At 41.8% G+C, this 23,538-nt stretch overlaps 1 protein-coding gene across 1 annotated transcript in view; it reads right to left on the minus strand.

Moving 5' to 3' along the window:
• Positions 1–1,238: 1,238 nt before the first annotated feature.
• The window catches only part of NNT (nicotinamide nucleotide transhydrogenase), a 120,058-nt gene continuing 97,758 nt past the window's right edge, over positions 1,239–23,538 (minus strand). Inside the window, exons 19-22 of the mRNA XM_088469433.1 lie at positions 21,547–21,628; positions 4,843–4,961; positions 4,491–4,606; positions 1,239–4,026 (exon numbers count right to left, since the gene is read on the minus strand). Of these exons, the coding sequence (XP_088325559.1) occupies positions 3,877–4,026; positions 4,491–4,606; positions 4,843–4,961; positions 21,547–21,628 (467 nt within the window). The 3' untranslated portion in view covers positions 1,239–3,876. The remainder of the gene's footprint in view (positions 4,027–4,490; positions 4,607–4,842; positions 4,962–21,546; positions 21,629–23,538) is intronic.

The following is a 23,538-nucleotide window of genomic DNA, read 5'->3' on the forward strand; positions in this document are numbered from 1 at the left end:
GCACAAATATTCTGCAGCGGTTTACAGAGAAGATTTGGCCATTCACATCAGTCCCTGCCCCGGTGGGCTTACAATCTACATTCCCTACTACTAGTACAGGGTTGCGCTTTTGCTTGCCCACATATTTTAGGATAGTCAGCCGCCAGCACTAGTTTTTCCCATCACATTGACCAGAAATAATTTGATTTCGTCCTGGCCCACCAACCTGTGGCACCCCTGCAGGAGCCTTGCGGAACACCAGGGTGCCTTGGGAAGCACTGGTCTAAGGTAATGTCAGCTTTTAAGCTCTTGAGGGAATAAAAACTCCATCAGCAGCAAAGGACAACAGTAGGTGGATGTATAATTCAGGATCAGGATATATAGATAATATATAAATACACACACACAGCCAAGTGTACTACACAAGGATATGCAGCCAGAAGCAGATTTGCAATTTTACTTAATTAAGCTCTATATAATATTGGTTTTTAATTTGTGTCAAATGTGAGAAACCATCAGAAGGTGCATTATTCTTCTGTTCCACAATCACACGTGGGAGCATCTTCTACGTTAGAAACATGGATACGCTCACTTTGGGTTTTTGGCGTGTCAGCAGAGCTAGATTGAGGGCCACGTGGGCCTGGGGCTGTAAATGATCCAGGGCTTATTGTGAGAAGTGGAGATGTGATCAGTGCTGTGTGGGTGTGGCCAGCGATGTGTGGGTGTGGCCAGTGACATGTGGGTGTGGCCAGCGATGTGTGGGCATGTACACCCCTACACTATCAGCCCCACTGTCTCCCTAAATATGTATAAGTAGAAAATGTACATTATTTTTTGTTCAAAATATAAATACAATTTTAATACCATTGATTTATGTCCAACTGCATGGCCAGCTAGGCAGCTGGTCTTCACCATGCGGTCATGATGATGGGTCTATTTTAATGTAGAGGCCTGGAGCTGTAGCTCCATCCACTTCATTGTTAATCTGGCCCTGTGCATCAGGATAAAAAACAGCTCCCGATCGTCAATGTGGCAATCCAGTGATGGCAACCTGCCAGGGAGCATGTGATAAACTCACTGGTTGTGTAAGACCATCGAAATGAACAAACATTACGCATAAATGAATTTTGTATAAATTTAAATGTAATGAAACAAATTCAAATAAAAACAAATTGGCACTTTAGATCTGTTAAGGTTCACGCACAGACGGGCACCATTTCTTCCTTTACAATGACAGAAAACAGGACAGCAACCAACCATTTAAGTTAACTTGTTTAATGGATTTTAAGATGGTACAGCTGAAAATTAACTTATTTAGTGCTAGAGGAATTTTCACAATAAAATAAAAAATAAAATTGTGGGTCCGGTGTCACGTCAGTTTATCATCATGATCTACCAATATGAACCTGTATCACTTCAAAAGAAAAACTCCTAATGTCATACACAAAGCCAAGGTGAATTAGAGTCTGTTATTCTGAAATAAACTGGGAGAGGACTGACACAAAGGACAAATCAGCCAGATAATATGGAGACCAAATGTGTTTTCAGCTAATGAGATCTGTACACAAGAACAAATCTAAAAATCACAAACCCCGTTATATGATCTATAGTTATGGAGAACGACGACAAGAACTGGAAGATAAATGCCCTTAAAATGCCATCGGTTGCGATCATGGAGAAGGCAGCCATTTTGTGGGCTGAGCCAATATTCATGAGAATGCAGCCTTTCACGGGGTTGGGGGTGGAGGGAGGACTGGCGTCATCACTGCACAATTTTATTTACTAGGGATCTCTGAGAGACACAAATAGTTATGTATCAGTGTCACGTATATTAGATTGACCCACAAAATGGCTGTTCTCACTGTGTGTAGATTGCATGCATACTTTGAAACTTAACTTTCCTCTTTATTTAATGTACACATTTCCAATCCATAGATATTGCTAGAGGATAACCTGAGATTTGGAAATTTGTAGAAGAATTCTGAGGGAACAGTCGGTCACATAATGTTACATGACCTTAGACGTAAACAACTTGCATGCTGTTCCCTACATCCTTCTCTATAGATTTTTACGTCATCCCACAGGAAACAATCATCAGGCCAAGATTTCAGGGCACCCTCTTACTAACTATATATATATTAGTATCTCTGATGAATTGTCTCCACTCTAAGATTACTGTTACTAAGGCAGCAGGTGAGCTAAGAAACGTTCTGTATATGAATATTGAAAGCAGCTTCCATATTAGATATCCTTAACATGACCAACTCGATATGAATGGATCTTTACTTAAATAAATAAATGAAAATGATGAACGGAATAGTTTATGTTGAAGTCATTTACCAACACAAATCCAATGACACTCCGATTAGTGATTAATGCTGACGATTCTGTATAAGAGATGACTGTTCTAGTTCATCTCATAATTTTAGAGCTATAAATCTGCGTCTAGATTTTATAATGTTAAATCAGTATATTACAAAAAGTAGTTTGTGCTGCTACAGTTGTCCTATAGTCACATTCTCTGTCAATCTTTCAATAAAGAACAGTACATTTTATTATTCTTGTGCATGCCACAAACCATTCACTCTGAATTTTCAAACTGCTTTCAGAATTTAACAAAAATGTTACTTGTTTACAATTCACAAAAACTAGGGTCACACGCTTCACCTTGTCACCAGCAATGTACCACACTGGTACACTCCGAACATAATATATTGGTGTTAGAAGTGGGATGCATGGGCGTGGTCCTGGCATATTTCACAGTTTGTATTACCGTTTCTGTGACAGCGTTAACATTTGTGTGCATTATCTAATGCTCTGATTGGCTCTAGTGCTTAAAACCCCTGAATACTGTAATGATCTACTTGACTGCATGTCTTCTTTGTTGCAATGCTCCGATTGGCTACAGGTTGGTTTGTCCCCCGTGAATGCTCTAATTGGCAACAGCAGTGATTATTAACCTGTGTATCAGGTGGGATGCATTTGATCGTCACCGTAATAGGCTGGATAAGTCACTAGAAAAGTAGTTTATCCTAAAATGCTTACTAAGAGATTACAATTATTCGATGGAATCGTGTTTGAAGGATTCATGGCTATTATCAATTAACATTGGAAAACTAAAAATTGCTTTTATTTTTTTTAATTAGCACCTATTTCTTCATGAGCTTTGTTTATTTCAACATTATTTAACACATGGTGCACCATGAAGAATGAACAACGTGCAGATGAGTCACAACTTGGGAACCGCTGAGCTGCAGCTTCACCGTGAAGGTGGCAGTGATCTGATTGGCTACATGTTGGGTCTAGCCCTGTGAACATTCAAATGCATTGATTAGCTACAGTTTGGGGCCAACTCTCTGAACGTTCCGAAGCTTAATTGTCTAGACCTGAAAAATGCGATTAGCTACAGTTTTGTTTAGGTACAGCTAACATTTTAATAAGCCAACTGGCTACAGATTGGTTCTAGCTTTTCAGATGCCAATCTCGCCAACACAAGGGAAACATCTTGTGTCATTGAATATATCATTACTGGGACCATTTCAGTTTGACGAAATGCAGAATTCACTGAGATAGGAAGGGTAACAAAATAGTTACTCTAAACTTCACATTATCAATCTTCAATGCACTGTAGTAGTTAAGAAAGGCCGTATACTACAGGTACTTAGAAATATATAAAACATTAAATTGCTTTCATGTACAGTATTTCTTCTGTTGAACAGACTCATGCAAACACTGGCATCAATGGCTCATAATACCAGATCCCATAATCGGTTTGTCTCAGTCATGTAATACCGGTCTTCGTTTAAAGCGAACAAGTTCTAGCATAAAAATTGGGCTTTATTTCAGAATGGTCAACACTGCCCGGTAGAGTGTTTATATAAAATCCGCTGGGAGCCTCTAGTTTTGCAAGGCCTCCCGCACTTTAGACTGCAGAGCGTCACACGTCTTCTTGGCATCCCCTAAAAGCATGGAAGTGTTGGGTTTGTAGAAGATGGGATTGTCGACGGCAGCGTATCCAACACCAAGAGACCTCTTCATTACAATGACCTGTAAGTAAGACGTACACATCAGCTTGTAGCAAAATACCTGGTTCAACCTATAATTATAGTGCAAGGAGAACAATTTGCTCTATTTAAATGGCAAGAGACCCAAAACGAATTCTCCCGGTGTAGCAGCTAGGGGGACACTAGGGAAGGCAGTGAGGTGCGTCTTGCTGCCGTTATGCGACTTTCAGTCATCTGCTGTGCTTTCTGCACTGGACTCAAAACTATCCAGCAGCAATGACAGTAGTCAATGGTCATATTCTATCAGTAGGTAGCTGAGGAGCACAGAAAAAGAAGACATGTATATGCCAATACGCAAAATTCACATAGTGGCTTATATAAAATAAAAATAACACTTAAGTTTTCTATATTTGCCAGACACAAAATTACTAAAAGTAACTGGCATTATATTCTGCGCAGTGCTTTCTAAGGGGTCGCACTAGCAATGGCTGTAACTAAGGTCCGTACCTGCTTAGATTTCCACACTTCCAGAACGGGCATGCCAGCAATGATAGAATTGGGATCCTCTTGAGCAGCCGAGTTCACCGTGTCATTGGCACCAATCACAAGGACCAGATCAGTTTCTAGATAACAAGGGAAGCCGCATTTATTATTGGTATCAAAAAATTTAACAAATTGCTTATCCCATACATCATTATGGATTAAACAAGCTTTAGCTCAGATTAAACCTCAGCTTTAACTTTCCCATTATTTCCTTTGCTAAACTAAAAAAAAAACATCACAAGTCAGGGCTGACTGATTCTATGAAACTATTGCCACAGAATTCAATGTTCATGATCAGGATTGTAATCCCTCTTACCAGGGAAATCTTCATTGATCTCATCCATCTCCAGCACAATATCATATGGCACACCAGCTTCGGCCAATAGTACGTTCAGCTGACCAGGCATACGTCCTGCTACTGGGTGGATACCGAACCTAGAAAATCACAAATAGCAGCATATTAGCGATCAAAGATTTAATGCCTCTTCGTTATATATATATATATATATATAATATATTTATTTATTACCAGTTATTTATATAGTGCACACATATTCCGCAGCGCTTCACAGAGAATATTTGTCCATTCACATCAGTCCCTGCCCCAGTGGAGCTTACACTCTATATTCCCTACCACATCCGCGCACACATACACACTAGGGTTATTTATTTATTTTTGTGTTGGGAGCCAATTAACCTACCAGTATATTTTTTATGGAGTGTGGGAGAAAACCGGAGTACCCGGAGGAAACCCACGCAAGCACAGGGAGAATATACAAACTCCACACAGGTAAAGCAGTGGTTGGAATCGAACCCACGACCTCAGTGCTGTGAGGCAGTATATATATATATATATATATATATATATATATATATATAAAGCACCAACATAATGCAAGAACGATACATAACAATGACAGAATATGTCAGCAAACAACAGGTACGAAGAACCCTGCCCGTCAGACAAAGCTTACAGTCTAGTGAATGGGAGTTATCACTAGGGTACATACAATGGCCACCACTGGCAGTATGGTTACCATATATATAGGTCTCTAAGACAGAGGTACCCAAACTACACCATTACAGTCCACATTTTGAGGGTATCCATATTTAGAAAAGAAGGCAATTAAAAGGGACTTTAAAATAAACAGTATCTTATGGAAAATTAATTTTGACCCAGGACATTACATCACAGTTAATGAGAGGTTCAGGAACAGAGTTTGTGATGAAAAATAGCACTGTAAAAAATGTATATATATATATATATATATATATATCTATCTATCTATCTATATAAATATAAAAATGAGAGAGAGAGAGAGAGAAAGAGAGAGAAAGAGAGAGAGAAAGAGAGAGAGAGAGAACAGAAAAAGTGCGTTGATTGATTAATGAAGACAGTACGGACACTAACGGCAACTCTTTAGTCGCCAGGCTCTCAGTAGGTATTGAAGAAGTCAACTTAAAGGATTTCGACTGAAAATAAGCTTCTTTTTACCCAAGATTGATACGACTTGAAAATATATTAGTTTTGAAATTTTTATCTGAAACACCAGAAAACACACCATAACAAAGCTTCAGAAATGATATGACGCGTCATGTGTACAGGGGCCTCAGAGGAATCAGACAAAAAGCTGAACACAACATCAGGAAAATTCCAAGCACCACCAGCCTCAATTGTTCTCCAGTAGAATTATATAAGCCTAATAAAAAGTTACTAGAAAAAAAATTGGGGGTGGGGGGGTGGAGGGGAGATGGAAGGCATGGAAAAAATTCTGGGAATGCCAAACACCTTTGAAGAGCACGAGTCATTGATAACTGAGAGACTGAGATGGAAGGTCTGCTAAAGTTTAGTCAGATGTGTCAGATAATAAGAATTAGATCCCAGAGCACATATTGTCCCAATTCTCTGAATACCAGCCACCTGAACCAAACCACATTGCATTTCTGAATCTTCTCAGTGGATGAGAGAATGAGGTTGTCCATGCTTATACAGCAGTCAAGCATAGAGAACCATTCTGCCATGGTGGATGGTTTAGGGGAGCGCCAGTAGACTGGTATCACTGAGGTGGTGTAGTAGCAATCACTTCTTATATACAGCCAATGGTATATTGCTAGGATTCAGCAGCCGGAAACTCTGGAAAGTGGGTAATCTGCTTGTACGATTAAAATTGGAAGTACTGTAGCAATTAAAGCCTCTCAGAAGGCAAGAAGAGCAGAGAACTCCCACCAAATATTCAGAGGTATTGCCATAGCAGTGAGCCATCTCCAGCAAGTGCTGGAAAGGCCAGGAGGATGGGGCAGCTGTACCACCTGGAGAGGACTTTGTAATGGGTTTCTACTACAGATGTGCTTCATGAACAGGCTAGGGTTGTGTCCAATACACGTCACTCCACACAGTCCGGTTACAGAGCTATACCCCGAATTAACACAGGTCGTGCATCTTCCACCATGCTAGACCCAGGCACTTTGATGGAACAGTAGACTGTCTGATTGCTCACTAATCACAGATGGAAAACTTAAATTGAGCACTTTGGTGATAGCTCGATGTCTATTAAATTGCTGGGAAGAAGAAACCCCAATTATACCAAAACGGCTGATCATCACAGATATCCACTACGCTCACAATATTTTGTAAAAATCTGTTCTTTGTGCGAAATATATTCAGTTCATTAATGTTTGAAATTCTAAGTTCTAAATCTCCAGACCCACAAAGTGTTTATATTTTCATACAGTTTCATGCTATTATAACAATGTCGCTACAGTCACGGGACTGTAAAGTTTTGCTATAAAGTGTTTCTCTTCGTATTGTTTTTTTTTCATACAAAACAATTCTTTCAGAACGTGCATTGATGAAATATTCCATGGATTTAATTTAAACAAAAATTAAAAGGAAAAACAAAACAAAAAAAAGTAAAGTAAATTATACATTAGCTGTTTTAATGGTGGATTGTGACATTTAGCCATCAAAATGTATTTAGGATTAATTATTACATTTTAATAGGTCGAACACAATTCTGCAACTGGCCAATGTGTTGCATGATTTAACTACAAAGTATATCTGCAGAGAACTAAATCTAAAACAATACTTTGACAAAGCTAAAAGACAACGATCAATTATGTTTAGAGCAGCTAAAAAGAAAGTAACGGCTATTGAAACCATAGAATATGTTTTCATAAAGAAGAGTGCCAAAGTATGTGGAACTAATAGTTGTGTTTTTATATGGCATTCTTGAGCAGGACATGTGGTGTGTGGTAAAATATAAAGCCAAATGAACAGTGACCAAATACTTGCAAACAATGGCCCAGATGCTCGAAACTCCGTTAAGTAAGGGCCTTTAAGGGCATCTAACTTAACTACATAGGAGACCTCAAAAAGGAATACTTCCATAGCATTCCCGCTAGGCTGTTTCAGCAGGGCGCCGCACCTTGCCCTATTTCTGAAGGGCAGAAATTACCCTGCTCTCCAGCGCGGCGCCCTGCTGAAACAGCCTCCGGGTTCTGTCCTCCACCCATGGGCTGCAGTGTCCCGTGGGTGGGGAAAACGGCAGAGCATCGGTCACCGCTGGTGAATGGACGCCGGTCATCCACTCACAGTGACCGCGGCTCTTGGGGGCTGCCTGGCATGTCCGTAAGTGTCGGGTAATCCCCCAAGAGTGAGGCGTGCGTGCGCCGATGTGCCCTAGCTCTAGGCCCGGCGCCCTGCCTGCCGCCGGACCTACAGTTAACACTATTACATAGCCAAGCTTTACGCAACTTAGCTACTCTAAGTACAGATGTGTCCTCTCTATTGCCACAGTCACGCCAAACAGCCCTTCTTGGCATGCCGGATGCCGCACGACTCGACTTGCACAGAGCGTCTGAATCTGTATACAAAGTGCTACGATGCAGCTTTTTTCAACACAAAGTTCCGTTTTGCTTCATATACATTTGATTCAGACTCCGTAGCACTCAGATATACAAGTGTCACATATCAAATGAATCAGCGCAGTCTCGTGAAGCGGTTTGTCGCATCCGATTGCGACTTAGACATTTATGATCAAAAAACACACACAAAAAGATGCTATACCACTAAGCGTGGTTCACTTACGCCAGTATTGAGGCTAAGTGTTTGAGGACACATCTGTTGCTTAAGAAAGAGGTAATTATTTTTTGAGTATATAAAACATAAGGCTAGCCTACCACCATACTTTAATTGAGGCAGCCATTTTGTGGACTCAGCCAGTGATGTTCTTCATTATTAGTGAATTGATAGAGATGCATCCTCACAAATGGGAACTCAATCCACAAAATGGCTACCCCCTCCCCCTGAGAATGCATAGGTGATAGAGGCAAGGGATTTCCCATTTAAACTAAACACAAATGAAATAACAATATATTTGAATATATTTATGCAAGGCAGGTACTTGCTGTGGTGAGATGAGGGAGTACCATCATTTGTTTAGTCATGCACTTTGTCACTCAACCAATGGAGAATTAAGAACAAATGCTTTTATATATCTCGTCTAATGCTCCCAAGCTTCATGGGTGTGATAGGGATCCAAATGTAATACATATATGATTTTATCTTTTAGCCTAGACAGAACCATTATGTGTTTCGATACAATGGGGTAAATGTAATCCTTTTTTGCCTGTGACATAACTACTACTTTAAAACATCGGGCCTTCTTGCACGGGACTCACCGATGTCTGAACTCCGCACCCCAGGTCGTATCTATAATGGGTGCAGGGTGTGCGGGGAACACGGGCCCCTGGGTCCAGGGGGGCCCCGCACTGCACACCCTGCACCCATAATATTACTTACCTCTCCGGAGTCCCACGTCGGTGCCGGGGTCCAGCGCTGTAAAACGACTGGAAAATGGCCGCGGCGGCCATTTTCCCATCGTTTGCGCATGCGCAGTACAGGGAAAATGGCCACCGCGGCCATTTTCCCGGTAACCTGTGCATATATTATAGACTCTGGGCAAACTCTAGTGCCCAGACTCTATAACTCCGGCGCTGGCCGCGCACAGCTCAGTGCGCTGCCGGGCGGAGAGGAGGGGGCCCCCTCCTCTCTAGAAACGCCCCTGCCGCACCCTATTACATTTACCCCAATGTCTGAAAACTTTTTAGTATAGGGCCTGATTCAGCTTGGATCGCAATACTGTGTACGCACGCAGTTCAACTGCGATAGCAAGTCAAACCACTACGATTGCAATCTCAGCATCACATAAGGACGCCCACTTTACTATACGCACATCCGTAATACTTAGCAGAATAGCGAAACCATCGGACCCATACGCAAACTTGCACAAGCCCTGACGTTACTCAGGAATTGCTAACAGCCATGCATGCTAGGAGACCTCACACTTCGTATGGTTTCACAGTGGATAATTTATGCACACCCTTGAATCAGCATGCCTGCGTTCGCCCGACCACCCCTCCACGTCACCACCCACAAACAGCACTTCCCGTCAATCACTCTGTGATGGGTCTGCATAGCCTCTGTGATCGCAGTCCCGATCGTATTCGCTATTTTGCGCACTGCGATGCATGCGCTAAATGCAGCAATCAGCCGATTACGTGCCTATCAGCAACTGCGATCCGAGCTGAATCAGGCCCAAAGTCCAATATTCCGCTGCACATCTCAATCTATAGCTGTACATGTCCAACCAGAGTACACAGTCTGAAGTCATTATTACAATGCTCCTCAAATAACTTCTAAGAAAATATTCTATCAAGTGTAAATAATCCCACCAAGAGAAAAATGCGGAATAGATATGGCTTCCTATTATTCAGGATTAAATTGCTGAAACATCTGGCATCCTTCTGCTTTCATCCTGGGAGAATATTATGGATTATGGGACAACAGAACAGACCTGCGGGACAAAATATTGGGAAACTGACTCTCACTACATAGCACATTATGTTAATAAATGAAGGCGTAACAATGGGGGTCTTATTTGGCTCATCCGTGACTGCCAAATCCTCTCAGAAGCCATTTCCAGTAAGCGTTTAATATAGATCTATCCATTACGCAGCTCTACACAACTGGATGACGTACAGATACATTACAGGAGGAGCAATATCTGCCGTCTGGTCCAGCTCCTTCCACCTGAAGCAGACTGAGTGGATAATAAGCCTCATATTTTTATCTGGTGTTGGTGGATCAAAGAGAGGACGAGATGTGATGAGTAATACCCTTGACATGTACTGGTGTCCTTATTCAACATGCATGAGAATCTAGGCTGCAACTCCAACAGCAAACACTAAAACGTAAACATTCATTTAAGCTAGATGCAAAAGGATAATCACGTATAGCGTTAGTGGAATTTTAAATGATATTACCTCAATGTAACACACACATAACAGCTTTGATGTTCGTTTATGACATTACGGAGGTCAGGGAAACAGAAATGAATCTGAGCAGGGGGTACAGGATTGGAAAGTAGTATATTCTTGGATAGTCATGGCAGCATCTGACACCGTCAGACAGGGTAGGGTGTGATGTTGGATGTCTCAATACAAATATCAAACTCACCCCAGGACGAAAATCTGTGAACCCCATTGTCAGAGCACCGGCTTTATAGGGTCTGAACCTGATGCAACCTACAGCTAGGAATCCTGTGTAAGATGCTGTATTTTCTGATTCCAAACAATATCGTGGGAAGGACAGAGGACAGAATGTATGAAGTCTGCACAGGATCAGGAATATGGGATTTATAGACAGCCTGAAGGATTAGGTGATTCCCCAGACAAGGTGAGAGAGTACGAGAAATAAAACAGATCATCTTCATTTCAAAATGAACCTCTGTGGTTCTAGTACGATAAAGACAAAAATGCACGTGGCTCTTTCTAGTAAGGTACTAAAATGGTTAAAATGTCATGTTACAAATTCACATTATGCAAAGGTTTTACATTATATCCCCTCAAAAAAATTCATATCTACCAACTAATATGGTGAACTGCAGACATTATTCCTTTATTTCTACAGCATTAGGCCTTAAAAACACTTTGATGGGGCACTTGTGTTGGACAGGGTTCCAATATGGTTTCAACAAAGTAAACTGTGGTAATGGGCACCTATCCTTTTTTTACTGTAGTGAAACGGTGAAGGTCAGATTGGAGGATACAGAGGCCTTGTAAATATGATACATGTCCAAAGCAGATGATTGGACAACTGCCGCAGCTAAACTGTGTTCCCCATATAGTGAAATTCAACTTTTTCTCTCCAGCGTGGACAGGAGATTAATCTGCGAAAGTCGATGTTCTGCTTGCCACGTGCATGAGGAAGCTCATCATCGAGCATTGGGCAAGGGTGGACCTCTATCATCTGCCGGGTGAAGCCAAATCATAGAGGTGGCCTGTTCTTCCAACTGCAACCCTCGGTAAAGGTCTAAGCTAAACGTACCTTACCCTGTATTAAATAACCTGGTAATCTGTCCTTTTCAGTGATCTTGCAGCAATAATGACAGTTATTTTGCTCTATTAAACCGTGGAAAAGAAATTAAATTAACAAAAAAAAAAGTGAAAAACTCAAATTAAACAAATATGTACACATTTATGATTCACAAGAGTATTCTAGAAAGCAATTGTTTAAATGTGTGCATAATTAGCAACACAGTGCCGTATTACAACTACTAAAGGCCTCACACTGTTAATTGCTCTGCATGAGGTCTACGCTAAATCACTCCAGACTACAACTTGCCCAACGACAACGACATTTGGAGAAACATCGTTGTCATATGGTGTCCGCATAAACTATGGCCAGAGTTTGCAGCCTTCAACAAACACAGTAAAGGCTGGAAATGAGTTTAATGGATGTCCATCTCGCAGCCATTCAGGACACTATCTGCCGCCCTGAGCATTGTGTCAGTAGAGAGGCATGCCGCTCACCTCTATGGCCTAATTGCGTCACCAGTGTGGGCATGTGAAAGGAAACGGTGGTTTAAACCGCTGGCCGTGCGCTGTCCACCGCAAGAGAACATCTTCCTGTACACAATCGCAGTTAGCATCTCCCACCTTCATCATTGATTGATGATAAGAGAACGGAAATATTGAAACATCCCCCAACAACCACTTGAAAACTGGGTCATTTTAGATCTACAGACACACGGAGGTGTATTTACTAAAGTGACAGTTTTTAGAAGTGGAGATGTTGCCCATAGCAACCTATCAGATTAAACTTAACATTTACCCAGCACCTTCTAGAAGATAATAGCTAGAATCTGATTGGTTGCTATGGGCAACATCTCCACTTCTAAAAACTCTCGCTTTAGTACATTTACTCCACAGTATCCAAAAGTTCACCACTTCACAATAGAATTGGTGTTTTTCAATAATGTTATGCATGGTCCACAATCACTATCGAAAGCGCCGATAAACAATGTATTGACAAAGTGTAAAAATGTTTAGCAAAGTGTAATTTAATTTAAAATAGAATGTCAGGGGCAGTGTGGGGAAAGATAGACCCGAGCTTTTCAGGTAACAGACCCAATGTATTATTCTCTTTCTCTCTCCTTATCTAGCAGGAAGACAGGGAATCTGGGGAAAAAGTGATGCTTAGCTAAAAACACGATACGATCATGGTCAAAATGATATCTCTATTGAGAGAGAGAGCGACACACACGTGTATATAAAGTGATGTTAATGGCAATGTGTGAGGTTGGTACAACTTGGCGTCTGGTTTTCAGTTTCCTAAATCTGGATCACATTAAGACTTTGTACTTTTTATTCTTAATGAACTCTGAAAAAGGCAGTTGTAGATGACATAAATCATTTGGCATATGTTGTGATCATGGAGAAGGCTTAGAGGCTCGTCTGCCTTTTGGGCTCTCGTAGACAAGGGCGAAAGCTTTAGGAGGATGTGCTGGACGTGTTTGGAGAAATGTCATTTTTCAAGAAGTCCTAGCGTATAAGAAGTTGAGATGTATTTTGAGCACATGAAGGATATATAGATAGATAGATATATATATAGATATTTTTTTTTTTTTAGGCAGGAAGGATGCGGAGTAAAGGATAAAAATAAAAAACATGTCACCCACATACAAATTCAGGTTGGCAGGACCATAAGGGGAATACACAGTGTGGAATATAAAGCACATCTAACCTACCAGTATGGCAGATACAGTAAAGTCTACACACCCTTTTGAAACAAAAAAAAATGCAAGTGACAAACAGACAATAGAAATGCCCTAAGAGTGCACACGCTTTCGTAATGGGTCTTCCTTGCAGCTTCCTTTGTTGCGTCCTACTGGGACGGCCCCGGCCCACAAATATCTACAAAATCGTATCAGTCAGGAGGGGGTACAAAATAATTTCAAATGGCATTACTTTTACCATGAAACACTGTGAATCTATACAATCTGTAGTGATTTGTTCCATTCAGCGGGACATTGGCTGGTGTGGTATCCGGATAGAAGATCGACGGTAAAAAGTCTGACAAATAGTCAACGTGCAAAAGGTCGACAGGGTTAGGCATTTGGGGGAGGATTAGGGTTGGGCTGCCGGAGGGGACGTTTAGGCTTAGGCACTAGGGAGAGGGTTAAGCACTTTGGGGAGGTTTAGAATTAGGGTTAAATTAAAAAAGAAAAAAAGCTTTGACCATTTGTACCTGTTGACCTATTGCATGTCGACAATTTGGTGTCGACCTATTGACTGTCAACCTATTTATTGTCGACCTTTTATAACACATAGCCTTTATTGTTATCATTTACACCCTTTCAGATTACACTGCCTTTCAGTGAAATATTTATATTAAAAAAAAAGAAAAAGATGGGTAAAGACAAGATCAAGGGTAGGACCACTCGCTAGTGGGAGCAGGCAGTGATGAGTGGTAGGGGATTAGACAACAGCTCTCCTGTACCAAACGTGCAGGAGAACAAAACACTATCAGAGTTGTTGAAGAGGACAAGGAGTCAAGGGAGATCGGCACGGAAGGCATGAATAGTGCTAGCAGAGCCAAAACTAGACTTTTTGGTGCCCTGTGCCAGAAAGAGCATTGGCTCCCCCCCCCCCCCCCCCTTTTTCTTTTTTTAAATAGGGAGATAACACCTGAAAAAGGGGAATGGCCTCATGGGGAAGGGCCAGGGAAAACATAGGGGAGGCCAGGAGATGCTGGGGATAAAATGAAGAGGAGGCTACAAGTGAGAATGAGAATAAACAGAAGATTGACAGGCCCAAACAGCACCCCCTGCCCTGCGGTGCCCTGTGCCATGGCACTGGTCGCAATACCCTAGTTACTGCCCAAAGTGCTAGGGAGTAAACAAAAGAGCCCTACCCCAAATTCTAATGGGAAGTGATGAACTAAGATTTTTTTTGTGATAATTTCATTACTTAATGGAGCATCACTTTGATTAAACAGATGAATAAAAATAAATATTGTAAATGTGAGCGCTATGCTGCAACGCTGCTATTTTGAATGAATTATAAAACAGATGGGAGCGCTTATCCAGAATGCCCGCTACAGTTTTCTGGATGCATTTTCCGGAATTTAAAGCATCGTGTGTAAAATATACTAAGCTGAATTTATAAGTGACTGACCCCAAAGAATGTAGTATTTGGTGATCATTTTCATATACACGCCATTACCGCCGAGGTGCATCAATTCACTTTTAATCTCAAATTTTTGCAACTTTTGAAAAGCTGGTTTCTGTAGTAGAAATCACTTACCTGTATGAATGATCGGGACCCCCCATTAGCGTGAGCTTTGCTTGATATGTGTTAAAAATAAAGCCTGTTGTTTTTATGCTAACAGCAATATTTCAAGTGTATCTAATGGTAGGGAGTGGTGCACTTTTCCAAGCACTGTTTACCAGGCAGAATATTGTTAATATAATCCCTTGTCAAGTTACATTTTACTTTTCCTGCTGCAACGTAACAAAATAAAGGTAATTAAAGTAGCTCAATAGCTACTTAATGTTAGGAAAAAGAAAGAAAGAAAACTAGATTGGAGATAGTGAATTGAGATCATGCTTTTAGTAATTTAAATAAAATTTGTTTGTGCAATTTAAAAAAAATAACTAAAATAAAAATCAATCTTAAAAATATAAACAAATAAAAAAAAATTCAAAAAATGATGCATGGTCTTACAAAGCGTTCTTTTGTTGAATAAGAGGACTGTCTACCTTCTACCTTCTCCCCATTTCTGTTCCTTGTCTGCTTTTAATATTCAAGTGATTTCCTGAAAGTTAAGCCCCAGGATTTTGCTGTGAAATCCACTGTACTAGGAACATAACAAGTTTATGTAACTAAAACCTTCCTAGATTTGCAAACACACCACAGATCTCTCGTGTCAGCTTTCTGAAGCTTGGACGATTAAATAATACACGTCTCTGGGAGATCTGTAAACACCACATTTGTACGGGATACCGTGTGCCAATCGTAAAGCTGATGCCACAAATACCACTTTTAGTTTAAGGGTTTAAGGTTTTTTTCATCCTACTTTCCCAAGGCTCCAGATTTCAAAAACACCTACTTAATAGAGATGAAAATTGACAATAATAAAACAAGTTATAGTTCCCCCAAACCAAACACTTTTTATGGCAATGATTTGGTGCAGTGCAAGTCTTTCGCAGATGACGGAGGACACTAGACTCTAGTAACGATAACCATACAGTAGCTTCGCCAGGCCTAGCAGGTCCTTCACGGCAAAACCTGCTGGTAGGGTCTGTAGATATCAAAATGTACAACAGCAGTCCAGGACAGCGTAGCGTGTTATGGCTATGGCCAAATCTGAAACTAAGCATTTGCGTGTCGGTATCTGTCATAAGTCACAAGAGTCCTACTGACAGATGGGAACTGTTTCTTGGCTAAGTACCGGCATGACTAATTGATGACAGCCGTATGTCTGTGTTGGCATGCTTCCATGAGGAATGGGCGTGTGTGTGTGTGTCACAGTGTCTGGAAACTGAACAAGACGTGGTCCTGAGGCAGTGCAGAACTACAGAAACCATAAGGGGGCAACGAGCAGCTGCAGTCAATGAACACCGTGGGAGCACCACAACATGATGAAAGACCCAGATTAAACAAGAGGTTCCTGTCGCGGTTACATAGTAATTGTACGAAATAAATCTGTATTTACAGTTTGCGGTAAACAGACAGGGCATTTAGAAGTCATTTACAATGATTAGGTAGAGCTTAGACACATCTAGCTGCCGGAGTGACATAGTAAATCTTTGATCAGGTTTCCACTCTGCACAGATGAAAGTGCGCAGCAGACGTTTTCATTCAGTGTTTCATTGACTTTTCATTGCCACTTACTGCCGCGCTACTCAAGTGTCAAGAGAAAAACAGGCTGCGCTTATCAGTTCAGCCAACAGACTTTTTGCATGTCTTCAAAGGAAAATGAGCATGACACTGGGAATTGAACTAAAATGAAGTTTTCCTACAATTGCCTCCAAAGCTGCTGGAGACTACACAATGCTCATCGCTGGCAATTTTATCAAACGGTAAAACACATAGGCCAGGGGTTGGCCTAAACGTAGATTGCGATCAACTGTGGACACTCGACCGGTAGATCGCTGTGGATGTCCAGCAGCAACCAATAAGAATCCGGCTGATGTTTATTGGCTAGATGCTCCAAAATTAACTGCTGGTTGAAGCCGCGGCTCTCACATGTGATAGCAATAGACAATAAGAATCAGGCTGATTCTTATTGGCTGAGGCTGTCACATGTAACAGCCTCAGTGCATTGGTGCCAGAGGTGGATTAAGGGGGGGGCTCTCCTCATTACCTCAGGGCTATAAGACAATAATGCTAACCAGTACTACTCCCCCCCCAATATGTGTATATGTATGGGGCAGCATGAGTGCCGTAGTGAAATCGAGCTTTCCCACATCATGATTATATGATTATGTAAAATACACATGAAGTCAGATGTATGGCCATTATTTCACATACAGGTGCACTATATATGCATACTTTTACACTTTTGCATACAGGAAAGTTGAAACAAGGACACTGGCAGTTACAGCACTTATTTGAAAAAATAAAGTCCTGCTCAGCACATCCAAAGTGTACAGCCCTGCACACGCTGTGTTCCAAAATCGGTCCATATGGACCGATTACCAATGAGACTGAATACAAAAGGCGCCCGTGGTGTGATGTGCATAAAATGTACATTTTTCTTTGGCAAATCCCCTTCTTCCCCATAGTTCAGCAACTGCAGAAACAAAGAATGCTTGGGCACACTGTACATGAAACGGGACCTGCAGGAACAAAGAATGCTTGGGCATACTGTACATGAAACGGGACCTGCAGAAACAAAGAATGCTTGGGCATACTGTACATGAAACGGGACCTGCAGGAACAAAGAATGCTTGGGCATACTGTACATGAAACGGGACCTGCAGAAACAAAGAATGCTTGGGCATACTGTACATGAAACGAGACCTGCAGAAACAAAGAATGCTTGGGCATACTGTACATGAAACGGGACCTGCAGAAACAAAGAATGCTTGGGCATACTGTACATGAAACGGGACCTGCAGAAACAAAGAATGCTTGGGCATACTGTACATGAAACGGGACCTGCAGAAACAAAGAATGCTTGGGCATACTGTACATGAAACGGGACCTGCAGAAACAAAGAATGCTTGGGCATACTGTACATGAAATGGGATCTATGTGAAACAAGCTACCTGAATGAACAGGAATGAATTCGGATGTAACAGTAATAGGACGCACATGCCATAGGCAGAGGAGGATGACAAAAATGTTAAGAGGACAGTGCATCAGGGGGAGCAGAGCTACAAATGTGTCCTCATACATACAGCCTCAATATGCCATGTGGCGCGAGACACCTGGCACAAGTGAGCATGGAAAAAAGTTGTGGCCGCACAGTCATCTGGTGCATCCTAGTCAAATCACAATGCTACTAAGATGCATTTTTGGTAGGGATGTGCAGGATCGGATAGGTTCGAATTTGCACGCCAAGTTCGGATTTTTCCCTCCAAAAAACGGGACTCAAAAAGAGGCAAAACGTCATCTTGCATGGACAGTCCTCATCATTCCTGGACTTTTGTCAAGAGGGGCTGTTTGGCACAACTGCAGCAATAGTCTATGAGAAGACATCTGTATTTACATTTCTATAACAGAACACAAACACCTAGAAGGGGGAAGAACTAGAGCAGAAGCCGATATCAGGAGATGTATAAATCCAGAAAATATTGCCAGCACTACAAATGTTTCCTTTCACTAACAGCTAGTGTGAGATAAGCAGATGGTCAAAGATGGATCCCAAGGGGGTTTGAATGGGAAGCGAGAGTGAAAGGGGAAAACTGTCAGGAAACATGACGTGTGGCACAGAATATTGGCCGACAAGTGCCTGAAAGCAGCACATTCAGCATGAGAAGAATTCGGTATAGATGTCACTGGCTTTCTGAGGGAATGGACTGCTGAAGGCGGCCATCTGCTTCCAGAAAGTGTGAAAAGTTATACTGAACTGGTTGACATGTGCAAACTACACCAATACTCATTAAAGACAAATGGTGTCCGCAGATGGGCGCAAGGGTTGAAAAACAAGCGAACAATCAAAGCTGTCTTGGCACCTACACACAGCGAGTGAGCCATTTTGTTAGCACACCCGATATCCGTGCAACTCCCTAGAACAAGGGTGGCCAACCAGTCAGATTCAAAGAGCCCAAAATATCTGTAGGTATGTCAAAGAGCCGAGATCATGCGCGTGCCGAAAGGCGCACATGCAAAAAGGGGTGTGGCCTTGTGCCAGCTAGGCCAAGCCCCTGGCATGATTTTTGCAGGAGAATGTAAAAGCGCATGCACACAATCACCGGGGAGGTTAACTATTAAAGAGAAAGAAAAAGACAATAAGAGAAAGAAAAAGACAATATTTAAAAACATTGAAAAAAACAGATCCACATAAAATACACTGAAGAAGCCACTTCCACAAAAAATACATTGGAAAAAAACACAGGTTCACATAGTACAATTCAGCCTCTCCATGTGCAACTCCAGCGGCCCCTGATGTGTTACAACAGCAGCCTCTCCATGTGTCACTCCAGCAGTCAGTGTCAGTCAGGGGAGCCAGCAGGAGAGCCGCATCAGGACAATGGAAGAGCCACATATGGCTCAAGAGCCACAGGTTGGCCACCGCTGCCCTCGAATCTGATGACTGGCTCATGCCGTGGTGATGTCACTAGTATTCAGTGATTTGGAAGTATGAACACTGGTTTTGTCCACAAAATGCATGAAAAATTTCAGACTGACCAAAAGGCCGAACAGTGCTCTTCAAAAATTTTCTTCACAGTTTAACACATGTTCCTGTAACACGTTGGCAATTCTACATTTAACCATATTGTGACATCAAGAAGTTTTGAAATTGCATAAACAAGTTTATTCTCCCCTAGGTCAACTTTATAGCCACTATGCCCATTGTGATTAAATAAAGGAAGATAATTAAGACCTCAGCTCACCAAGTACAGAAGAGGCAGGAGATATATGACTTGTGTGCAATCATAAGAGAACGTATTCTCTTCTTCCAGGAACAGTTCAGTTACAAGTAAGCAATTTACATTGCATCCATTTACCGGGAAGGGGGGGGGACTAAAAGCCTATTTTAAGATTAGCCGCTGACATGCACAAGGAGAGAGCTGGACAGAGAGAAACAGTTACAGGAACAGTCATAACTCATTTAAATAGTCAACTAGATGGATGACAAGCAGCACTGTTCAATCAAGAAACACCTTGATGTAAGCTCACCACCACTCTACATAAAATCAAACTAAAACCAGGCTGGTCAAATATCCCGCTATGGTTGTGCACAAGGGTTGTGTATGAAACACTGCCGGCTGAGTAGCTGCCAGTTCAAATTCTGCCAGTGCAAGGCCAAAGGTGGAGAATCCCGACAGCGGTGTTAAGTAACCTAACCCTCTCTCTACCCTAACCCTTCCTTAGTAGTGCCTAACCCTAACCTCCCCCCAGTGGTACCTAACCCTAATTTCCCTAAACCTAACCCCCCCTTTCCCCAGGCTGACTGCGCATACCTACCCGGATCCATCGTTCGGGATTCCGGCAGTCAAGATGCAGACACCGGTATCCTAATCCCCTTCCGGATAGCGGTGTCCGCATTTCGCCGGGCAGCGGGATTCAGGAGTCGGTATATTGACGGCCAGCATCCTGTCCACCGGCATACCCACTACATCCCGTGCACAATTATAATATAATTTTAGTGCACATGCAACAGGTGCAATTTATTTATATTTTTTTGTCCGACGGCCACGTTGGGAGATTGTAGTCATTTGAAAGGGCCACAATGAAATTTAAACTTCAGTCAAAGTGAAAGTAGTACTGTAATAAAAGTCTCCATAGGCAGATATTTGTATTCTGTGCTGCTTAGCGAAGCCACTGATGGGACATGGTCACTTCATGCCGAGGGTACGTCATGCCCTTCCTCTGAAATATATCTGTCCCCTCTGACCTGTAGATTACATTTCTTCACTCATCCTACCCCATCTCACTGCCTTCCACCACCACCACTTCCCCATAGTAATTCCCCTCCACCACCTACCTACCTGTCCTGTTGTCCGGGGAAGCTCAGACAGCGAAATTTAGTGTCACAAGATAATGATGTCTCACTTGCGAGACTAAGCTCTGCAGCAGTACAGCACCGGCCTGACCGTGCATCAGAGTGCACTCGGATTCACTGCCAGACCACACTGAGAAACAAATGGGGACCCCACTGTCAGTGAGACACGCAGAAGACACACACAGGGGAACCAAGACAGAAACAGCCTCCCAGTATCGGTCTAGAATACTGGGGGGCCACGGCAAATGGCCTTGCAGCCATCATTCCATACAGAAGATGCGCTATAAATGTATTTAGTAGGATTATGCAAAATGCTACAAAATAGTTTCATTATTCTTCAATGCAGGAAAATAAAATGAACCGCACAAAGTCTTACGAGCAGCTTAGAAAATCACAGAGGAATAAGCTATAGAGAAATCACAGAGGAATAAGCTATAGAGAAATCCCAGGAGTAAGCGTGCTCTCAGGGGGGTTACGGTGACTGCTGAGGATTGCACCTACCTGACGTGCTTCCCGCTTTCTGTCAGCTGCTTCACCAAGTCTGCGATGGGATACTGAGCTTTGGCAGCGCATAGACCATAACCTGGAAAGGACCAACGTAAACATGAAGTAAACACGGCACAGGATTTTATTTTTTATTACTTTATTTTAATAAACGCTTATTAGAACAATATAAAACTACATGAGTAGGTCGCTGCCAAGCGGCCTGTGAACCGTACGCGCCATTCCATAATGGGTCAATTTGTACTTTTAGGTTGGTGTCCCCCATTAAACAGAGCTGGGTTTTGAAGGTCATCAGAACAGATATTATGAATGTGGCCAATCATTTAGTTGTGGAAGTCAAAATAGTAAATTCTGTGCTGATAAAATAGAATCCTTAAGGTCAAAAATGCTGCTGGCCTCTGTCAGTAAATCAATGCAAGCCAAATGTGAGAGCTGTGTAGCAGGGCCAGACCAAGGCTCACTCACATACACGCAATACATAAGAGAAAGGACCAGTTTAGTGTGTGTGTGTGTGTGTGTGTGTGTGTGTGTGTGTGTGTGTGTGTGTGTGTGTGTGTGTGTGTGTGTGTGTGTGTGTGTGTGTCCCATCATACAATGTAAAATATGTGTAACTGACAGAGAAACACACTGAGGGAGGAATGTCATAGCCTACAATTTGGGATAACTGGCGATTTATTTTGGCACATTTCAAGTTGCTGTATGCCATAGAATGCAACTAGAGGCAAACTCTCCAGAAGTCCGCCAGAATCTCCATTGGATACAAGTCGCTGCCATGATTTTTGGAATGTTAAGTATACAAGTGGTCAGACGTAATAGTGTGCGGCATGTAAACTTGCCGGAGAATCGCCAGAATATGCAGAATAAAAGTGGCGCCTCTGACTGGCGACATTGCTCAAACTGCGGGCATTTTAGGCTGCCTGGGCAGAAAATAAAACACATTAAACATATGTATTACTTTGTCACTACTTATTACTCAGTTAAGGGGCCCCAGAAAATAATAACTATCTTCATACGCCATAATTAATGTAAGAACATTTCAAATTATGAAGACAATGATATTTTAATGTTACTTGAGGAATTCTTAATGAATGATATAAGTACATACAATAATAAAATCTTTATATAATTATGGCTCATCAATATTTCATTATGTTTGTGGCCCCTCATTGAGCATTAATTAGTGACAAATATATATATGTTTAATGTGGCCCTTTGTTGATTTCTGCCCAGACAGATAGATCAAAACGCCGGTAGTGTGATCGATCGATTTGGCCAGATCAATTTTCTGCCGACTTTTAAAGTTCGTCCTTTTTACTTCCAAAAATCCCTGAAACTCGCTGATTTTCATACCGATTTCACACAAATGACATTCTATTACATCTGGTGACCGAGGCCAAAGCCGCCTGCATCTTACTGTGATTTCTGCCATTTTCAAACTCATCAAAAAAACCAAAAACGTAACTTATTAGATTTGGTCCTGAGTCTTGTTTAGTGTTGGGTACTTCATTTTTGGTATATTAGAGTTATTTCCATATTGTGCATGCACAATAAAAGCACAAATCTAGCCTTCTCTGTACTGAAGGATTGAGTCACCTTATGTGCCAGCAGAGAACAATAAAAGTATGTGTACATAATTGCAACATATTTAGAAATGAAGGCATCTCATACATGGCTACTAGAAGATGCATCATTTGTGGGTAATAGAGGGCTGAGGTGGACAGAAGTCATTATACAGATCAATAGAAATATGCAGGTATTAGACACTGCCACTAAACAAAATGCAACCTGTGTACAGACTCCTTTATAAACCGTTCATCTGCTTGTTTGCTATAGTGTTTGGTAGTGCTACTGGTCTACCACTGTATGTAGAGGCAGCAATAGTAACGCTGAAGTGATCTATCTAGTTATTTGGTAAGCCAGTGGTTCCCAGACGCAGTCCTCAAGGCTCCCCAACAGTTCAGGTTTTAGCGATATACATGGTTGAGCACA

Source organism: Taudactylus pleione, unplaced genomic scaffold, assembly GCF_031769625.1.
Source record: "Taudactylus pleione unplaced genomic scaffold, aTauple2 ptg000092l, whole genome shotgun sequence".
In the NCBI taxonomy this organism is placed as follows: domain Eukaryota; kingdom Metazoa; phylum Chordata; class Amphibia; order Anura; family Myobatrachidae; genus Taudactylus; species Taudactylus pleione.